The following is a 16,450-nucleotide window of genomic DNA, read 5'->3' as shown; positions in this document are numbered from 1 at the left end:
TCATAACATCCCCCAACCGGATAAAGCATACCAACACACAAAACGATGTGTAACCTAAAACGTTTGTAGTCTGATTAATATCATTAAATGAGAACATTTCATAAAAACGGCTGGCTAAAATAATAACAAAAATCTGAGTGTCATCAATTTCTTGAAAATAGCTCTGAGAACGTTATGTTGTATGTCTTACTGTAAAATTCTATTGTTCTTTGTTGTAAAATGAAAACACCGTAAAACAACAAAGGAATGAGCGATTGTGTGACAACCATAAAAGATAAATTATTTATTTAGGACTCGTTGGGTCTAGTTAAATCAAAGACTATGCAAAGATTCAAGACAATACATAACACGGTTTGGGAAAGACAGATCGAAATGTGTGATCATGTAATAATAACACTCGGGATCGTCTTTTTTATTTGTCTGTACTCTTCTCTCTCTCTCTCTCTCTCTCTCTCTCTCTCTCTCTCTCTCTCTCTCTCTCTCTCTCTCTCTCTCTCTCTGTGTGTGTGTGTGTGTGTGTATGTGTATGTGTGTGTGTTTGGTTGTATTTATATATGTGTGTTGTTTACTTCTTATATTTTCAATCGATAATCCACAAGCATAAACATTTGCCAGCTGATATTATGGTAAACTATGCCAATGGTCGGTGTTAAAGAGAGGCTTACTTAACATAATATTATTTGATTTATTTCCAAAATGAACAAACTACGATCATAAACCAAAAGTGGTCTGCATGCAGTCCCGGGTTAGATAGATTTTGCCAATATGAGGGTCATTTAAATCAATTGATAAAGGACAAGTTTTCTGGCCAAATTTTTTAATACGTGTATTTCCACAGAAAAGCAGTTAACTGGTTAAATTTAAATTGTTGTCGTACTTTTGTCTCTAATTTAAGGTCCAAAATTCATTATGATTTTAACAGTATATATATTGCAGTAGCAGTTTTTACTGGTTGTGATGATGATGATGATGATGATGATGATGATGACGATGATGATGATGATGACGATGATGATGATGATGATGATGATGATGATGATGATGACGATGATGATGATGATGATGATGATGATGATGATGATGATGATGATGATGATGATGATGATGATACACTTAACAAGAGGTCATGTAACTCGGAGCAAACTAAATATATAAGAGGCTCAAAACTAAGCCTTTAAATTAGTCTGTACGAGTGGCTAATGGGAGCGATCTATATTCATGTTTTCGTCCAACCAGGTCATCAATCACATGATTTGTTGCTGTCCACAGATGGCAATTGTGCGGCTATGTGGTCTAGTGGTATGACACTCGCTTTCGGATCGGAAGGTCCTGGGTTCGAGCCTCGCTCGGCGCATAGTTGAGTCCTTGGAAAAGGCACTTTACTCACATTCTCTCACCGTACTCAGGTGTAAAATGAGTACCTGGCCGTTAACAGCGTTGTCTTTGTCCGAAAAATTGTAATATCGCCTGACAGGCGTCATGTCCCGTCCTACATGTTAAATGTTGCTGTTGACCAGGGACCCCTTGTAAAGCGCTTTGAGCACATTTTAGTGGATTTTGCGCTATATAAAAAAAAGCTCAATCTATCAAAAAGCAACAATACGATCAAAAGCCTTTACATATGTGTGCAACTACGCCACAATTATTATTATTATTATTATTATTATTATTATTATTATTATTATTATTATTATTATTATTTATTATTATTATTATTATTATTATTATATATTATTATTATTATTATTATTATTATTATTATTATTATTATTATTATTATTATTATTATTATGATTATTATTATTATTATTATTATTATTATTATTATTATTATTATTATTATCATTATTATTATGATTTTTTTTTTTCTTCTTCTTCTTCTTCTTCTTCTTCTTCTTCTCTTCTTCTTCTTCTTCTTTCTTCTTCTTCTTTTCTTATTCTTATTATTATTATTATTATTATTATTATTATATATTATTATTATTATTATTATTATTATTATTATTAGAGGACAATGATGTAATATTCGAATAAAATATGCAAGTATATTGCAAAAAGGGAAAGGAAAGGAAATGGCAGGTAACTAAAATCAATGATGATAATGATACTCCCGTTGCTAAATTGTGGTAAATAAAAAAAGTAAGAATAAAAGAAATTAAAGAAAAGATTTTTTTTTCTTTTAAGTGGTAGGATCATTGCCCACTCTTTGGAAAAAAAAAAAAAAAAAGGAAACAAACAAAAAGAAAAAAAAATTGGCAACCACCGGATTGTTTCCTGCCGAAACCCGGGATCGAACCAGGGACCTTTAGATCTTCAGTCTAACGCTCTCCCAACTGAGCTATTTCGGCTGCCGATATAACTGATGATACAATTAATTATAAATATTTAAACATTTCTAGCGCGATTATTTATAGTATTTCCCATTTTCTATTTACTATTTTTTTTTGCATTTTATGGACCTTTGTTTAACAAAACAATTAAATTAGTGAGCATCTGGGCCTGATTTAGACTCGTCTAAATTGTTCCGTGGTTGGCTTTCGGTCCCCGACTTCAGTCAATGGAGTTTGTTTTTTCCTCTCTCTTTGACTTCCGCCGACCTTCACAGCTTTCACTTTGTTGATTTGTTGATTGTTGTCATAAAGCAAAATGTCACTCACAAGCCTTGCTGTTCGTAGATTACGACCTTTTGCCTTAGGACTGTATACAAAAACAGGAAAATCAGTTCACACAACCTCTAGGAAATATGGAGAGTAAGGAAATGTTAGAGTAGAGGATAATTAGGCATTTCTTTTCTAGAAAGAGAGCGTTAAGTAGGCAGTTTAGTAACAGGTTAGTGAGCAGTGGCAGTGGCAGTCAAATTTTGACCCAACTCGCCCATAGGAAAGTTGTGACTGGAAATTGCCGTTCGCGTTTTAGGGGGTTCAATTAAAGATGCATAACTTCGTTATAAAGAGGAACATCGCAGATATTTTAGTATCATTATTTTCGTCTTTCAATTTCCTTTTATGGTGCCAATTATAATTAAGGAAAAATCCATTAATAATTCCAGAAGTTATATGAAGTTAAAATTTGGCAATTTTCAAATGCATTTATTTTTTTATTTACCGCGTGTGTTTTTAAAATTTAAACGCTTGTTTTTAGAATAACATCTAAACTTTATTCATGCCAAATTTCAGGGCTCTATATCGATGCGCAGACACTTTTTAACTCTGCGCCGAAATGCCTTGTTTACATTATCTTCTCATCATGGCTGCCGGGCGATATCGATATTCATATCGATATTTTAAATTTAGTTATGTATTATGTTAAATTTAGACCATAAAATATTTTCAGTACTATTATTTCCTATGTTTTTATTTTGAATACATACTTTCCAACTTTATTTATAGGCATTTTATAGTTTTTGTTTTAAAAGTTTGTATATTTCTTCTCTTTGTGAAATTCGATATTAATAATATCGATATTTTAAAAATACCAATTGCTTTAATTTAATTTTATTTTACTTTGCCATCAAGTCATCAAGTTTCTTTCCCATATGTTTAGATATGTTTATCATGTGTATCCATATTTTAAAGGCCTTAGCCTTAATTATTATGGTAAGAAGTTCTGCTGTCATTATTCCCAGACTCCTGTCTGGGGATAATAAAAATTCGTTATCCCCAGACAGGTATTTTTGTTATCCCCAGACACCTGTCTGAGGATACTATCCCCAGACGCATGTAGCAAGTGGGCAGAAAGATTTTATGCAAAATGCCAAACTAGGCGTGAAAAATACCAAATATTCTGGAAAAAATACTAGTGGTTGTGTCCCAAAACAGTTAATATATCAAGTGATATTTAACACAAGATGAAAGTAAATAGTGATCAAATGTCAAATCCAGCACTTTTAAAAAAAAATATTTTAAAGGAAATGGATCAATGAAATTTCTTTTGTTACTTTGATCTGAAAACGTCAAACTGGCAATTTGACTTTTTATTTTCAACCAGGAAGAAAGTTGTTAATCATCAAATCTGTTCATAGTCCACCAACCATTTAAATTTTCATTACCAACCTACCTGTTAACTTTATTGATCATCTCTTGTTTCTATAATTTGCTCATTCTGGCCACAATTTTGGGGACGACCGGGAATAATTTTTATGTCGCGGACGAATTCCTAGGCCATGGTGTTGTTCGCCCCAAAGCCCAAAACCCACACCTGTTATTTTCCTGTCTGCTTCGCACAAGACAATACAATTTAGTATCACACGTCCACAAAACTAGATCCAACAACATATTTTTATTCGAATCAGAGATGAAAATAACTACCGTACCAAAACAAGGAAGCAAAAATGATGGAAATATGTTTAGCTCATATATGAATTTAAAATATTCCGATAGCGGTGTGGATAGGCAGCTCAGTGGGTAAGGCCACCTTTCATTTTACTCCTTTTAGCTGCACAGATTCGACCCAGTCGCGATCCCCCCCCCCCCCCCCCCCCACTCATTTTTTTTTTTTTTACTTTTCTTTCTTTCTTCCCAATTGATTTTCATTGTTTTCACTTTTGTTCCGAGTTCCGAGCAAGAGTTTTTTTTTTAATCAGTTGAATTTTTTATTTCTCCGATAATATTATTTCATTATTTAATTTGCTCTAGATCTATTATTGTTTTTTGTTTTGTTTTGGTCAATAATAATAATAATAATAATAATAATAATAATTGTAATATTTGTTATTATTATTACTATTTTTACCATCATAATCATTATTATATTATTATCAATAATAGTATTATTTTTATTATTAATACTCTTATTATCATACTATTATTATTATTATTATTATTATTATTATTATTATTATATTATTATTATTATTATTATTATTGTTAACACTATTCCCTGCTCCGAGGGAAATCTCTCTTTTTCTTTTTTTTTTATATTTTGACCTAAACCTTAGAGTTTTTTGTTTGCTAAACCTTTATGTAAATGTTCCGTTTCTGAGCATGAATTTCTTAAATTGTTTTTATTTTTAAAACAATTATTGTTTTTATTTTAAAAACAATTATTGTTTTTGTTTTTTTCTCCTCTATCTGACCATTTGGTCGGTCTCTGAAATTTCTGTTTGTTTGCTTTTTAATTATTTATTCTTTTTAGACACTATTTGAGATCGGAGTGGGGACGAATATATTTGCTAGAAACTAGAAAAAAACAAGAGAGAGAGAGAGAGAGAGAGAGAGAGAGAGAGAGAGAGGAGAGAGAGAGAGAGAGAGAGAGAGAGAGAAGTTTAATAATAAAAAAAGAGGTGGGGTGGAGGATGGATGGGACATTTATCCCTTTCAACGTTCTGTAAAATGAAGACGGAATGTAAAAAAAAAAAAAGTGACGTTACCAGGATTCGAACCCACAACGTCGATTATGGTCAAACTTCCAGGGCAGACGACTAAACCATTCGGCCATGACACCCACTTCGAAGTCGACGCATATTGTGTATATGTAGTAACAACTGATTTTAATGTTGGTTAATTTTATGTTTTTATAGATATTTGATTAACTTTCCTTATTTCTATGTGCATCTGGAAACATTCCATATTCTGGAATGTGGATAATTGTTTAAAAGAGCGGAGTTTCAAATATGCGTCTGGGGATAATAAAAATTCGTTATCCCCAGACAGGTGTCTGGGGATAACAAATTTTTATTATCCCCAGACAGGTGTCTGGGGATAATCACAGCGAAGAAGTTCTGTTAGTTTTGACACCCCCATACATTGAGAGAGAAGGGAGGGGGGGGGGGGATAAAATTATATTAATTGTCAGTTCAAATGATGTAATAGCAATAAACCCAAAGTGGTTCAGCAGAATTTTTTTAAGTATTAAAAGCCAGAACTTTCCTTCTAATTATAATAGGGAATCTGTTTCAATTTATTTGAACTTTTTCGATCTACCATTTTATTTGATTTATATGCAATTAAATTGCCATAGGTAAAAATAAACTCATTATGTCATTACACAACATGTTTATATCTTTTCATTTAAATACTCTCAAACCCTTTTTTATTCTCTATGTAAAAATTAAAAGAGGGTAATTATTTGCAATTGTTTCAGTGAGATATTGGGGATAAATCCAAAAGTGATAGAGCAAATTCTTTCTTACGTCTAGCCGAGTTTTTGATTATGTAACATTTGCGTCATATTATGTAATAATGTGTTAATTTGAAATGTTTATCTTCCTCTTTATTAATGTAAATGCATTGTCCTCGATAAGACGAACATTTTGGTGTATACAATATATGATAAGAACTCCATATTGACTGTTTTAACCATTTTTTATTAACATGACGCGTTTTCGGTCACAACTTTGCAATGGTAATTTTGGGGTAAAAATCGGTCTGAAATTTCAGACTTTGAACTGCCGTAACTACATTTCTAATCAAGATAGAAACAAAATTAAAACTGTTTTGTAATCTGTGTTGCCAGCTCTTTCATATGACATTGGTTTCAAGTGTGTGAGGTACATTTAGAATTTCTATTAAACTCCCTACATTAATATTAATAATTCCAGAAGTTATATGAAGTTAAAATTTGGCAATTTTCAAATGCATTTATTTTTTTATTTACCGCGTGTGTTTTTAAAATTTAAACGCTTGTTTTTAGAATAACATCTAAACGTTATTCATGCCAAATTTAAGGGCTCTATATCGATGCGCCGCAGACACCTTTTAACTAACTCTGCGCCGAAATGCCTTGTTTACATTATCTTCTCATCATGGCTACCGGACGTTATCGATATTCATATCGATATTTTAAATTTAGTCATGTATTATGTTAAATTTAGTCCATAATATTTTCAGTACTATTATTTACTATGTTTTTATTTTGAATACATACTTTCCAACTTTATTTATAGGCATTTTATAGTTTTTGTTTTAAAAGTTCGTATATTTCTTCTCTTTGTGAAATCCGATATTAATAATATCGATATTTTAAAAATACCAATTGCTTTAATTTTATTTTATTTTACTTTGCCATCAAGTCATCAAGTTTCTTTCCCATATGTTTAGATATGTTTATCAGTTGTATCCATATTCTAAAGGCCTTAGCCTAAATAATTATTATGGTAAGAAGTTCTTTAAGGGCATTTTACGGGAGGCCTTCCGACCGAAAGTGAAAGAAGCTCCCCATAATTTCTTTGGTATTGTCATGTGTTTATTTATTCAATTTTATTTATTCAGCTTTCGGAAGGCCTCCCTGAAAATTAGTTTTCATCCCCTCACTGAACACAACACATTGTATTTTTTGTTCAAAATGGCGATGTTGTCAAGTCGAATGTTGAATTTGAATGGCTTGACGTTAAAGTTAAATTTAAATGAGAGTGTGTTAGTTTGAGAATGAAAGAAAAGGAGGGATGATTGAAACATTTTGTGTGACTGAGAATTGAGATTTTGAACGTTTCAATGTTTCCTTCAAGTCTGAAACTTGACAAGACCGTGTTTTCTATTGTTTTTGTTACCCGTGCCGTTACCCATCCATGAAAATTTCCATGTGATGTTGATGTGGTGGGTGGTTGTGATTGTAGTGGTGGTGTTGGTGATTTAGTAGTGGTAGTGATGATGACTATAAGGATAATGTAGATGATGATGTAATGGTGGTGGCGGTTGCTGTAGTTTTGATAATTGATAACGATGTGGTAGGTGGTAGTGGTAGTAATGATGATGATGTGATGGTTGTAGTTGAGGCAGTGGTAGCGATGATGACGAGGAGGAGGATGATGATGTAAAGGGGGTGGTTATTGCTATAGTTTTGAATCCTATGTGGAGGTTGCTGTGGAAGTAGTAGTAATGATGATGTGGTGGTGGCTGTAGTAGTAGAGGTAGTTTATTGATGGTAACTTCTATTATTTACAGGAGCACTGAGACACGAGTCATGAGCAACGGCGAGAGAGTGTGTGTGTGTGTGTGTGTGTGTGTGAGAGAGAGAGAGAGATTCCTGGAACTTAATAAAATATATTTAACGACAGTTCATTCCGGATAATCACTACTCACTTAATCGCAACATTTCCCAAGAAACAGAATTATTACTATATAAAAGTCACTGGTTAATTGCAACAAACTCTGGTTAATCACAACAAACTTTCGCCCTCAACATGTGGGAAATTCAAGAAATCAATCAAACAAAATATAATGGTTAAATTTCATCATGGAAGAAATCATGACAAGTTAATAATTCGAGAGTGAGCTGGATTTAATGCTACATTGGTGTGCCACCACCACTCTATTATAGACATAAGAGGGTGGGGCTTTGCAGTATGAGTTTGTAATGTCATCTGTGGCCATTAGATTGGAGGTAAGGGGACAGTATAATTTTAACAACAGGTAGACAATGACAGTTGTCAATATATATATGGCCAAGAGATATCCTTTGTTTTTAGGATTGACAACTGTGCTTTGTGACCAACGAGTTTGGTGAGAGCTTGTAGTCTGTCATCACGGCTAATCTTTTTGACTCTTAAAAATGTTGAGAACAAATAGTGAAAGTTAATCAAACCGGAATAGGGTTTCAACTTGCATCAAAGCTGCTTTTGCTTGAAAAAAGACATACAGGGCTGCCATATGATTTTTATTTCAATCATATTGCTCAGTATGTGGTGGGCTAAGAACAATGTTTACAACAACTGGTTTGAGTTTACTATATATGTGTAAAATGTTGCGATAGTGGACTGGAAACTCAACTTCAGTTAATCGCAACATTTTCGCTGATCCCAAGGTGTTATGATTATCCGGAGTGGACTGTAACTGTAAATAATACAATTAACGCGGACACAACTATTCCCATTAAAGTAATCTGACAGATAAGCAGATAGATTCAAGATGTGAAAGAATGATCAAGTCAGAGAGGTGGAGATGGGGAAATTTTCATGGATTTGATTGGGGTAACAAAAACAAAACAAAAAACACGATCTTGTCAAGAGATGGGAGAGCGCTTCTACTACTGCGAATAGAGTGATTCTACTGTGAAATCACTATTTGCAGTAATACTGATACTTCGATTTTATAAAGGTTTCAGGAATTCTCTCTCTCTCTCTCTCTCTCTCTCTCTCTCTCTCTCTCTCTCTCTCTCTCTCTCTCTCTCTCTCTCTCTCTCTCTCTCTCCCTCTCCCTCCCTCTCCCTCCCCTTTCTCTTTTTTTCTCCCCCTCATTTTATGGCTGTCTTTCTCTATGGGAAAAAATCGTTTTAATTTTTGGTATTTTCTTCTGTCTATTTCGTCTCTATATAAGGGTTATACCAATAATTATGACCATAAAAAATCATAACTTTGGAATTATTGATTACATCATCATCATAATCCTTATCGTCATCATCATTACCACCACTACAATCACACAACCACACCATCACTACAGGACATCACTACAATAGTAATAATAATAATAATAATTTTTTAAAAATATATATAATAATGATAATTGTAATAATAATAATTTTAATTATTATAATTATGATAATAATGTATTTTATTTATATTTTGCGTCCAATACAATAAATCTCTAGGCTTGTAGGCTACAAATACAAAACAAACCCGAACAAAGCATTTGCAGTACCACTGCGAATGGCAAAAGCAAACGCTATCTACTATTCGTAGTACTACTGTGAATAACAAAAACGAGCGCTATCTACTATTCACAGTACTACTGCGAATAGAGGAAATCACTATTCGCAATAAAGGAAATCTTGAGATAACTTGACGTAACACAAGATAACACATTAACTAAACTGAACTGTTACTGCCACAGTCAATCACCACACTACACACAGGCACAGGCAGGTAACAATATATGCATACAATTACACACACTTTAAGGATGCTGTGCACTTGGCTAAGAAGCTCACAACATTGCTATCCGGAAATATCGGACCAACACACAAGACTATGTGTAACCTTGAACGTTTACAGTCTGGATTATACAGTTTAGTGAGAACTACTACTCATAAACATGGATGGCAAAAAAACATGGATGGCAAAAAAACATGGATGGCAAAAAACACTACTCAGTTATGCCAAAACTCCGGTTTCAATAGGGGGAAAACATCCAATCTGGAGCAAAAAATACGGGTTATGGGCAACTTCTGTCAAATTCCGGTGATGTCACATTGTTCCAAGGATACTCCCCCTCCCCCCTCCAACCACCCATCATCACTGCCATTACTACTACAACCACCATCACCACAATCATCACTACCACTACTACTACAACCACCACCACCTCATCATCAAACTACCACTACTACTTAAACCACCACCATCACATCATCACTACCACCACTACTACTACTACAACCACCACCACAGCATCATCATCATCATCATCACTACCACTACTACTACAACCACCACCTCATCATCATCAAACTACCACTACTACTTAAACCACCACCATCACATCATCACTACCACCACCACTACTACTACTACAACCACCACCACATCATCATCATTAGCACAACTACTACAGCCACCACCACAATATCATCATCACTATCACTACTACAACTACCACCACCACATCATCATCACTACTACTACTACAGCCACCATCATCATATCATCTTCACTACCACTACTACAACCACCAACACAACATCACCCTCTCTATCACCACTTCTACAATCATTACCATTAGGTTTTGGAGCTTTACTTCATTTGAATATGGAAACTGGGATTTTATTTGGCATTGTGTTTACATATCATAATATACTGCTAATCAGTTATTAACACAATGCCAAATACCAAACTTTTGTGCGAAAATTCCTCTTTTGGCATTGAAATTTCTCCCAAGTGGTGTCTAAAATTCCTGTGAGCCAAATTTAAAGTTGGCGTCTCTGCACTACTGTTACTAGAACTACTATTACAACCACCACCAATATTACTACAACCACCACACCATCACTACAACTACCACCACAAAATCCTTATCACAACCACTTCTACAACCACTACCGCTAAATCATCATCATCACTACCACTATATCACCATTACTTACTACCACTACTTTTACAACCACCACCACATCATCATTACCACAACCACCACTACATCATCATTACCACAACCACCACCACATCATCATCACTACCACCACTAATAATATCATCACTTACTACCACAACTTTTACACCCACCACCACATCATCACAACCACTACTACGACAATCACCACCACTACTACTACGATCACCACCATCACCACATTATCATCACCACTACTTTACAACCACCACCACATCATCATTATTACCACCCTACTACAAATCGTTAGATTTTAGAGATCTAATTTGGATAAGGACTTTTTTGTGATGATATTTAATGTAGTGTTTACACATATTGTATAGGTCCAAATAGATCAGGTTTTGTTTACGGACATTCTTGTGAGCCAAATTTTAAGTCAGCATCTCTGTATCCTATTTCAAGTGTGTTTTGTATTATAATTATATTATCAAAATCAGTACATAATTATTGATTGTTTATAGTAAAGGCATTTTATTTAGTTACCTCATGTTTTCTCTATACACAGGATGGGGTGTAAAACAACCTTTTTTGATTTGAAAAGGTGTAGTCTCATATTTTCCCTTTGAAAAGTTAAGGGTGTAAAACCACCCCACAGAATTCAAATAGGAGTTTCTTTTTTTCTTTTCTTTATTGTCGTGGGACAGGATTAGGGTATCAGACATTTTATACCTATATAATCTCAAAATTTATTTACCGATATAAATGATACTTTGTGGTCACAATTCTCATATAACAATTGGCGATTACATAAAATGTCAACTTTCTAGCTCAAAATTCAAAAAGTTATTGGTGAAAAACATAGGACTAGGGAGTAAAACCACTCCATAGAGTGAAATCGGGTTAATCTAGAATATGTCCAAAAGCAAGTTTGATAATTAAGCCCCTTGAAATTCAGTTGATACTGTTTTTACTGCATCATTTCACAATAAGTGGTTTTTGGTCTACCAAATTTTCAATTTCAATATTTTTTTTTTTTTTAATTATTCTTCTACTCAATCCACAGAGCCCTTTACCGTGAAAAAATGTTTGAATATCAAGAGCCAAAGTACATTCATCATTCTGGGACCGCACTCAGTGCTTTCATGTGGTATTGGATCCTCTATCATTGCTACTTTGAATATGAGCATTTAGTGGTAAGAGCTTTTCATTTTTAGGAATTCTCTTTTACTTACCTAAAGGTCAACAGTATTATGATAAATACTCACACATGGTAGGACTGATTGTTTTGGGTCAGGCAAGCACTTAAGATGGGTGTTCCTGAGACTGACCAAAAGTTTGTCATTTTACAAGACAGTGATCATAAGTCTAAAAACAAATGAAAAGTGAGTTGTTGTTAGTGTTGCTCAATGAAATAAATCATTCCATTGGTTGAGCTCTTAAATACAACTCACATTATTCAACTTTTTTTTTTCCAGATCATCGTCTTGTTTTATGACTTGATTATTTTTATTATGTCAGTTTCAGGTTATAAGTTCATGAAGACACAACGCAACTCTCTCTCTCTCTTTCTCTCTTTCTTTATTTCTTTCTTTCTCTCTTTCTTTCTTTCTTTCTTTCTCTTAGTGGCCAGTGTGTTTGTCCTAAGTCTCAGTTTAGTTCGTCAAAATTGTGAAACCGTTTGTGGATTCCGTGAAATATTTACTAAGACTAAGACAATGAAGGAAATAATTCTGACATGGCAGTTTTTGGGAAAAACATTTTTGAAGTCCCAAATTTAGCAAGCCAAAAACAGCAAAATTTGCCCCCCCCCCCCCCCCCCCCCCCCCCCACAAAAAAAAAAATTGCGATTAATTTTCCTAAAAAGCCAATTAGGTCATGAGAGAGAAAGTTTATGAATTTTGCAATGTTAATTAATCGCAATGAAATAACTTGATTCATGATAAAGTTGGTAATTGTTTCCATTGTGATTTCTCATTAATGACATTTTGTTAAGAAATCACAAAGGTCTGTTTTGTATGATATCACAAATACAGCCAATGTTTTGCAATACTAGAATTAATTTATGTTTTTTTATCAACAGCCTAGTCATGTGTATCCTGATCCTCGCAAGTTTTCAGACGAAGAATTAGGGATACCCCCTGATGACGAAGAGTGAAGAAAGTGTGTGTTTTTTCCAGATGGTTATTGTCAATTTTTATGCGATTGTCAAGCAGAAAGAGATGTTCTAATAATGTGTTTTGAGAACAGGCTACTGTTCAGCAGAATAGATACTGTTATTGATAATTTTGAAGTACTAAAAATTAAAATCACAGTAGAATTTTAAAAACTTGTTTAATAGCGTTGTCAATGCTTGTTTTGTGTTTTAATGTGGTCATTGTGTGTTTTCAATAAGTACAAATTTAAAAGATTGAGAGGAGAAAGGGAGAGAAAAAGAGGCAGAGAGATAGAGAGAGAGAGAATGAATTTCCATTTAAGGATTTAACTGTACATGATAATTTATTGTTGTTTTAATTTACAAAGTCCTAATTAAATTGATTGAAAAGTTAAAGCAATGTTTTATTACATTTTTACACACACTTTAAAAAAAATTTTTTCATCAACTTCCCCATGTGATGTGGGATAGGGAGGTCAACACTTGCAGTCTCTCTATTCCCCTATATGTATGACTTTCGTTCCCTTTCACGTTAATTTCTGTCCTTGTCTTGGAATACAGTGGAACAGTATAACAGTGATGGTGGGACTAGACTCAAATCCTTGTTAGAACGGAGTCCTCTTGTTGCAAAGAGCGAGCGCGCGGGGGGGGGGGGGGGGGGGGGGGGTAGAAAGAAGAGAGAGAGAGCATGATGCAAAATAAAGAAAAGAGAGATAGAGTGGGGGGATAGCCGAAGGAGGAATGATGAAGAGAGAGGGGGGAAACAAAGGGGAAAAAGAGAGAGGTGACGGAATGAAAAAGAACAGGAGAATAGAGAGATAAAGAGAGGAAAATACAAAGGAAAGGGCCAGAGGATAGAGAGAAAGCCTTAAAGAAATATACAGAAGAGAGAGAGAGGGACGGGGTGGGCGAAGGAGGAGCGATGAAGACAGATAGATAGAGAGAGAGTGTGTGTGTGTATGAAATATGTATAAATTGAAAAGAAAGACTGAAACGGATTGAGGAGATAGATAGACAGAGAGATGGGGCTATGTGATCTTGTGGTTTGACACTCGCTTTTGGATCGGAAGGTCCTGGGTTCAAATAGACAGAGAGATGGGGCTATGTGATCTTGTGGTTTGACACTCGCTTCTGGATCGGAAGGTCCTGGGTTCAAATCTCCCTCTGCGCATAGTCGAGTCCTTGAAAAAGACTTTTTACTCACATTCTCTCTCCATACTCAGGTGTATTATGAGTAGGTACCTGGCCGTTGACAGCGTTATCTCTGTCAGAAAAAAAATTGTAATATATCGCCCAACAGGCGTCGTGTATCGTTCTACATGTTTCATGTTGCTGTTGGTCAGGGACCCTTTGTAAAGCACTTTGAGCACATTTAGTGGATATTGTGCTATATAAAAGCTCAATTATTATTTTTTTTTTAAGATAGAAAGAGAGAGAGACAGAAGACAACGAAAGAGAGAAATAGACAGAAAAGGAGCGACAGACAACCCCACATAGGGAACAAAGAAAAGTGTGATATAAGGAAGAAGAATTAGAAACCACGAGATAATAAATGGGAAAGATGTTAATAAAGAAAGAAAGAATGAGGGGGAGAAAGAATAAGATTGAGAGATAGATGCAAGAGAGAAAGTTAATTTTTAAAATAACTAAAGAGAAAGAAAGTAGAGATAGAAATAGATAGACAGATAGAGAGAGAGAGAGAGAGAGCTGAACAAGGGGAGAAAGAAAGTGAAGGAATAAAAAGAGAGGAAGAGACAAATGGAGAGAGAGAAGAAATTAGAGATAAAAGTCTAAAAGGGGTAAAATATGAGAGGGGGAGAAAGATATGATTTTCTTTCTACTCATAATGATGCTTACGTTTCAACAGTAATGAGAAAAGTAAAGACTTGTAGGACTGAACTGGTGACCGAAAACAACCCCCTCTCCCCCTTTCCTCAACCCTCCCCCTTCTATTAGATTAAGTCGGTCAAGGATATAGCCTATAAAAAACAATTCCTTCACTGGGAAATTTTGTTATAATTTGTACTTGAAGTACATACCGACACTCTCGCATCAAAAGGTCATGAAGGTGTCAGTTTCAGTGTGCTTCTTTCGTGCCTACACCATTTGCATAAGCACTGAAGGTCGGGTGGACACTTTATAAGAATATGTCCTTAAGGACAGGTAGGCACTCTGAATATTTTAAAACATGCATAAACCTCGGCAGTCAGCGGCTTTGCAATTCTGAAAACCTTAGCAGTCAGTGAGTTAAAATGAGTGACATCCAAACTATAATCAGTGGTGATCATCTTGCGCAGATATCCGGAATTATGGGAACTCAGAAGTTTTCCTTGAATTTTGTCCTGTCGAATAATTAAAAATAATGTCTTGCGTGTTTTGCTCTATGGATCAGAAAGTTGGAAGATCACAGAGAGTATCATCCAGAAACTTGAAGTATTCCAAAACAAATGTTTGCAACGAATCTTCAAGATATTCGGGCCAAAGACAATCTCAAATGAGGACCTGAGAGCGAGAGCTGAAGTGGAGTCTCTGGAGAGTCATTAAAAGGAGAAGATGACAATGGTTGGGGCATGTCTGTTGCAGACCTGATGAAACACTGATAAGAAAGGCTCTGTGAAGGACACCCCAAGTAAAGAGGAAGCGAGGCCGCCCCAAGGAGACTTGGAGATGTACCTATACCGTAGAGAGGGACCGAAAACAGAGAGGTCTGTCCCCCGAGATGGCCCCAATAATAGCTGCTAACAGGACCAGGTGGAGATCCCTTGCATCGCCTCAAGTGCCAGCAGGCCCATAGAGGATTGAGTAAGTGAGTGAGTGAGTGAATAATTTCTGAATAAAGACAAGGATCCAACGAAAAAAAATCAATGTCATCTATCTTGTGTCATAAAATTATGAATTGATACCTACCCTTATTCAATTGTGTTAATTTTTTACACTAACAGTTTTATGACTTCAGCCTAGACAGACTTGTGCATGAGGTGATCTGTGATAATATGATGGTCGACAAAATAGGGGAATGGAATTGGGCGAGTGGTCTAGATAATTTAGAATTTTTTTAAAATTTGGACTTTTGATTCTTTCTATTTTGTTGGTTTATTTATTGAGGGTAGGTCGCCCCAAATCCGTACGCTCTTTCTATACAGCTGTAACTGCAGATTGGTTCAACTAAACTCTCCAATGTTTGAGAAACTCAATAATTTGACGTCTTTTAATTGGTTTGATGTAAATGTATGTGTGGTATCATCGGTTAATCTTGCTAAATAACCGAAAACAGATAACCAAACCCCCTCACCCCAAATACATATGCTCATGCCCC

General features: G+C 34.9%; 1 protein-coding gene and 1 non-coding gene across 2 annotated transcripts; one reads left to right on the top strand and one right to left on the bottom strand.

Annotated features, from left to right (window-relative positions):
- Positions 1-2,275: 2,275 nt before the first annotated feature.
- On the bottom strand, positions 2,276-2,348 carry Trnaf-gaa (transfer RNA phenylalanine (anticodon GAA)). The gene has a single exon. It is a non-coding gene; the product is annotated as a tRNA-Phe (tRNA).
- A 244-nt stretch (positions 2,349-2,592) lies between these two features.
- LOC144968804 (NADH dehydrogenase [ubiquinone] 1 beta subcomplex subunit 2, mitochondrial-like) lies at positions 2,593-13,530 on the top strand. The gene is made up of 3 exons (XM_078907508.1): positions 2,593-2,750; positions 12,046-12,175; positions 13,063-13,530. Exons 1-3 carry the CDS (start codon positions 2,647-2,649, stop codon positions 13,135-13,137), a joined length of 309 nt encoding a protein of 102 aa, XP_078763634.1. The 5' UTR covers positions 2,593-2,646; the 3' UTR covers positions 13,138-13,530.
- The last annotated feature ends 2,920 nt before the right edge of the window (positions 13,531-16,450 follow it).

The sequence above is a fragment of the Berghia stephanieae genome, chromosome 3, assembly GCF_034508935.2.
Source record: "Berghia stephanieae isolate SIO BIC M18660-M18661 chromosome 3, UCSD_Bste_1.3, whole genome shotgun sequence".
Lineage (NCBI taxonomy): Eukaryota > Metazoa > Mollusca > Gastropoda > Nudibranchia > Aeolidiidae > Berghia > Berghia stephanieae.
Note: the sequence above shows the minus strand (reverse complement) of the source record. Positions and strands in the feature narration are given on the sequence as shown.

Excerpts from the sequence above, each read along its gene's own strand:
- LOC144968804 (XM_078907508.1), top strand. The coding sequence starts at position 2,647 with ATGTCACTCACAAGCCTTGCTGTTCGTAGATTACGACCTTTTGCCTTA. Across the intron at positions 2,751-12,045 it reads ACCTCTAGGAAATATGGAGA|AGCCCTTTACCGTGAAAAAA; the intron begins GTAAGGAAATGT and ends CTCAATCCACAG. Across the intron at positions 12,176-13,062 it reads TTGAATATGAGCATTTAGTG|CCTAGTCATGTGTATCCTGA; the intron begins GTAAGAGCTTTT and ends TTTTATCAACAG.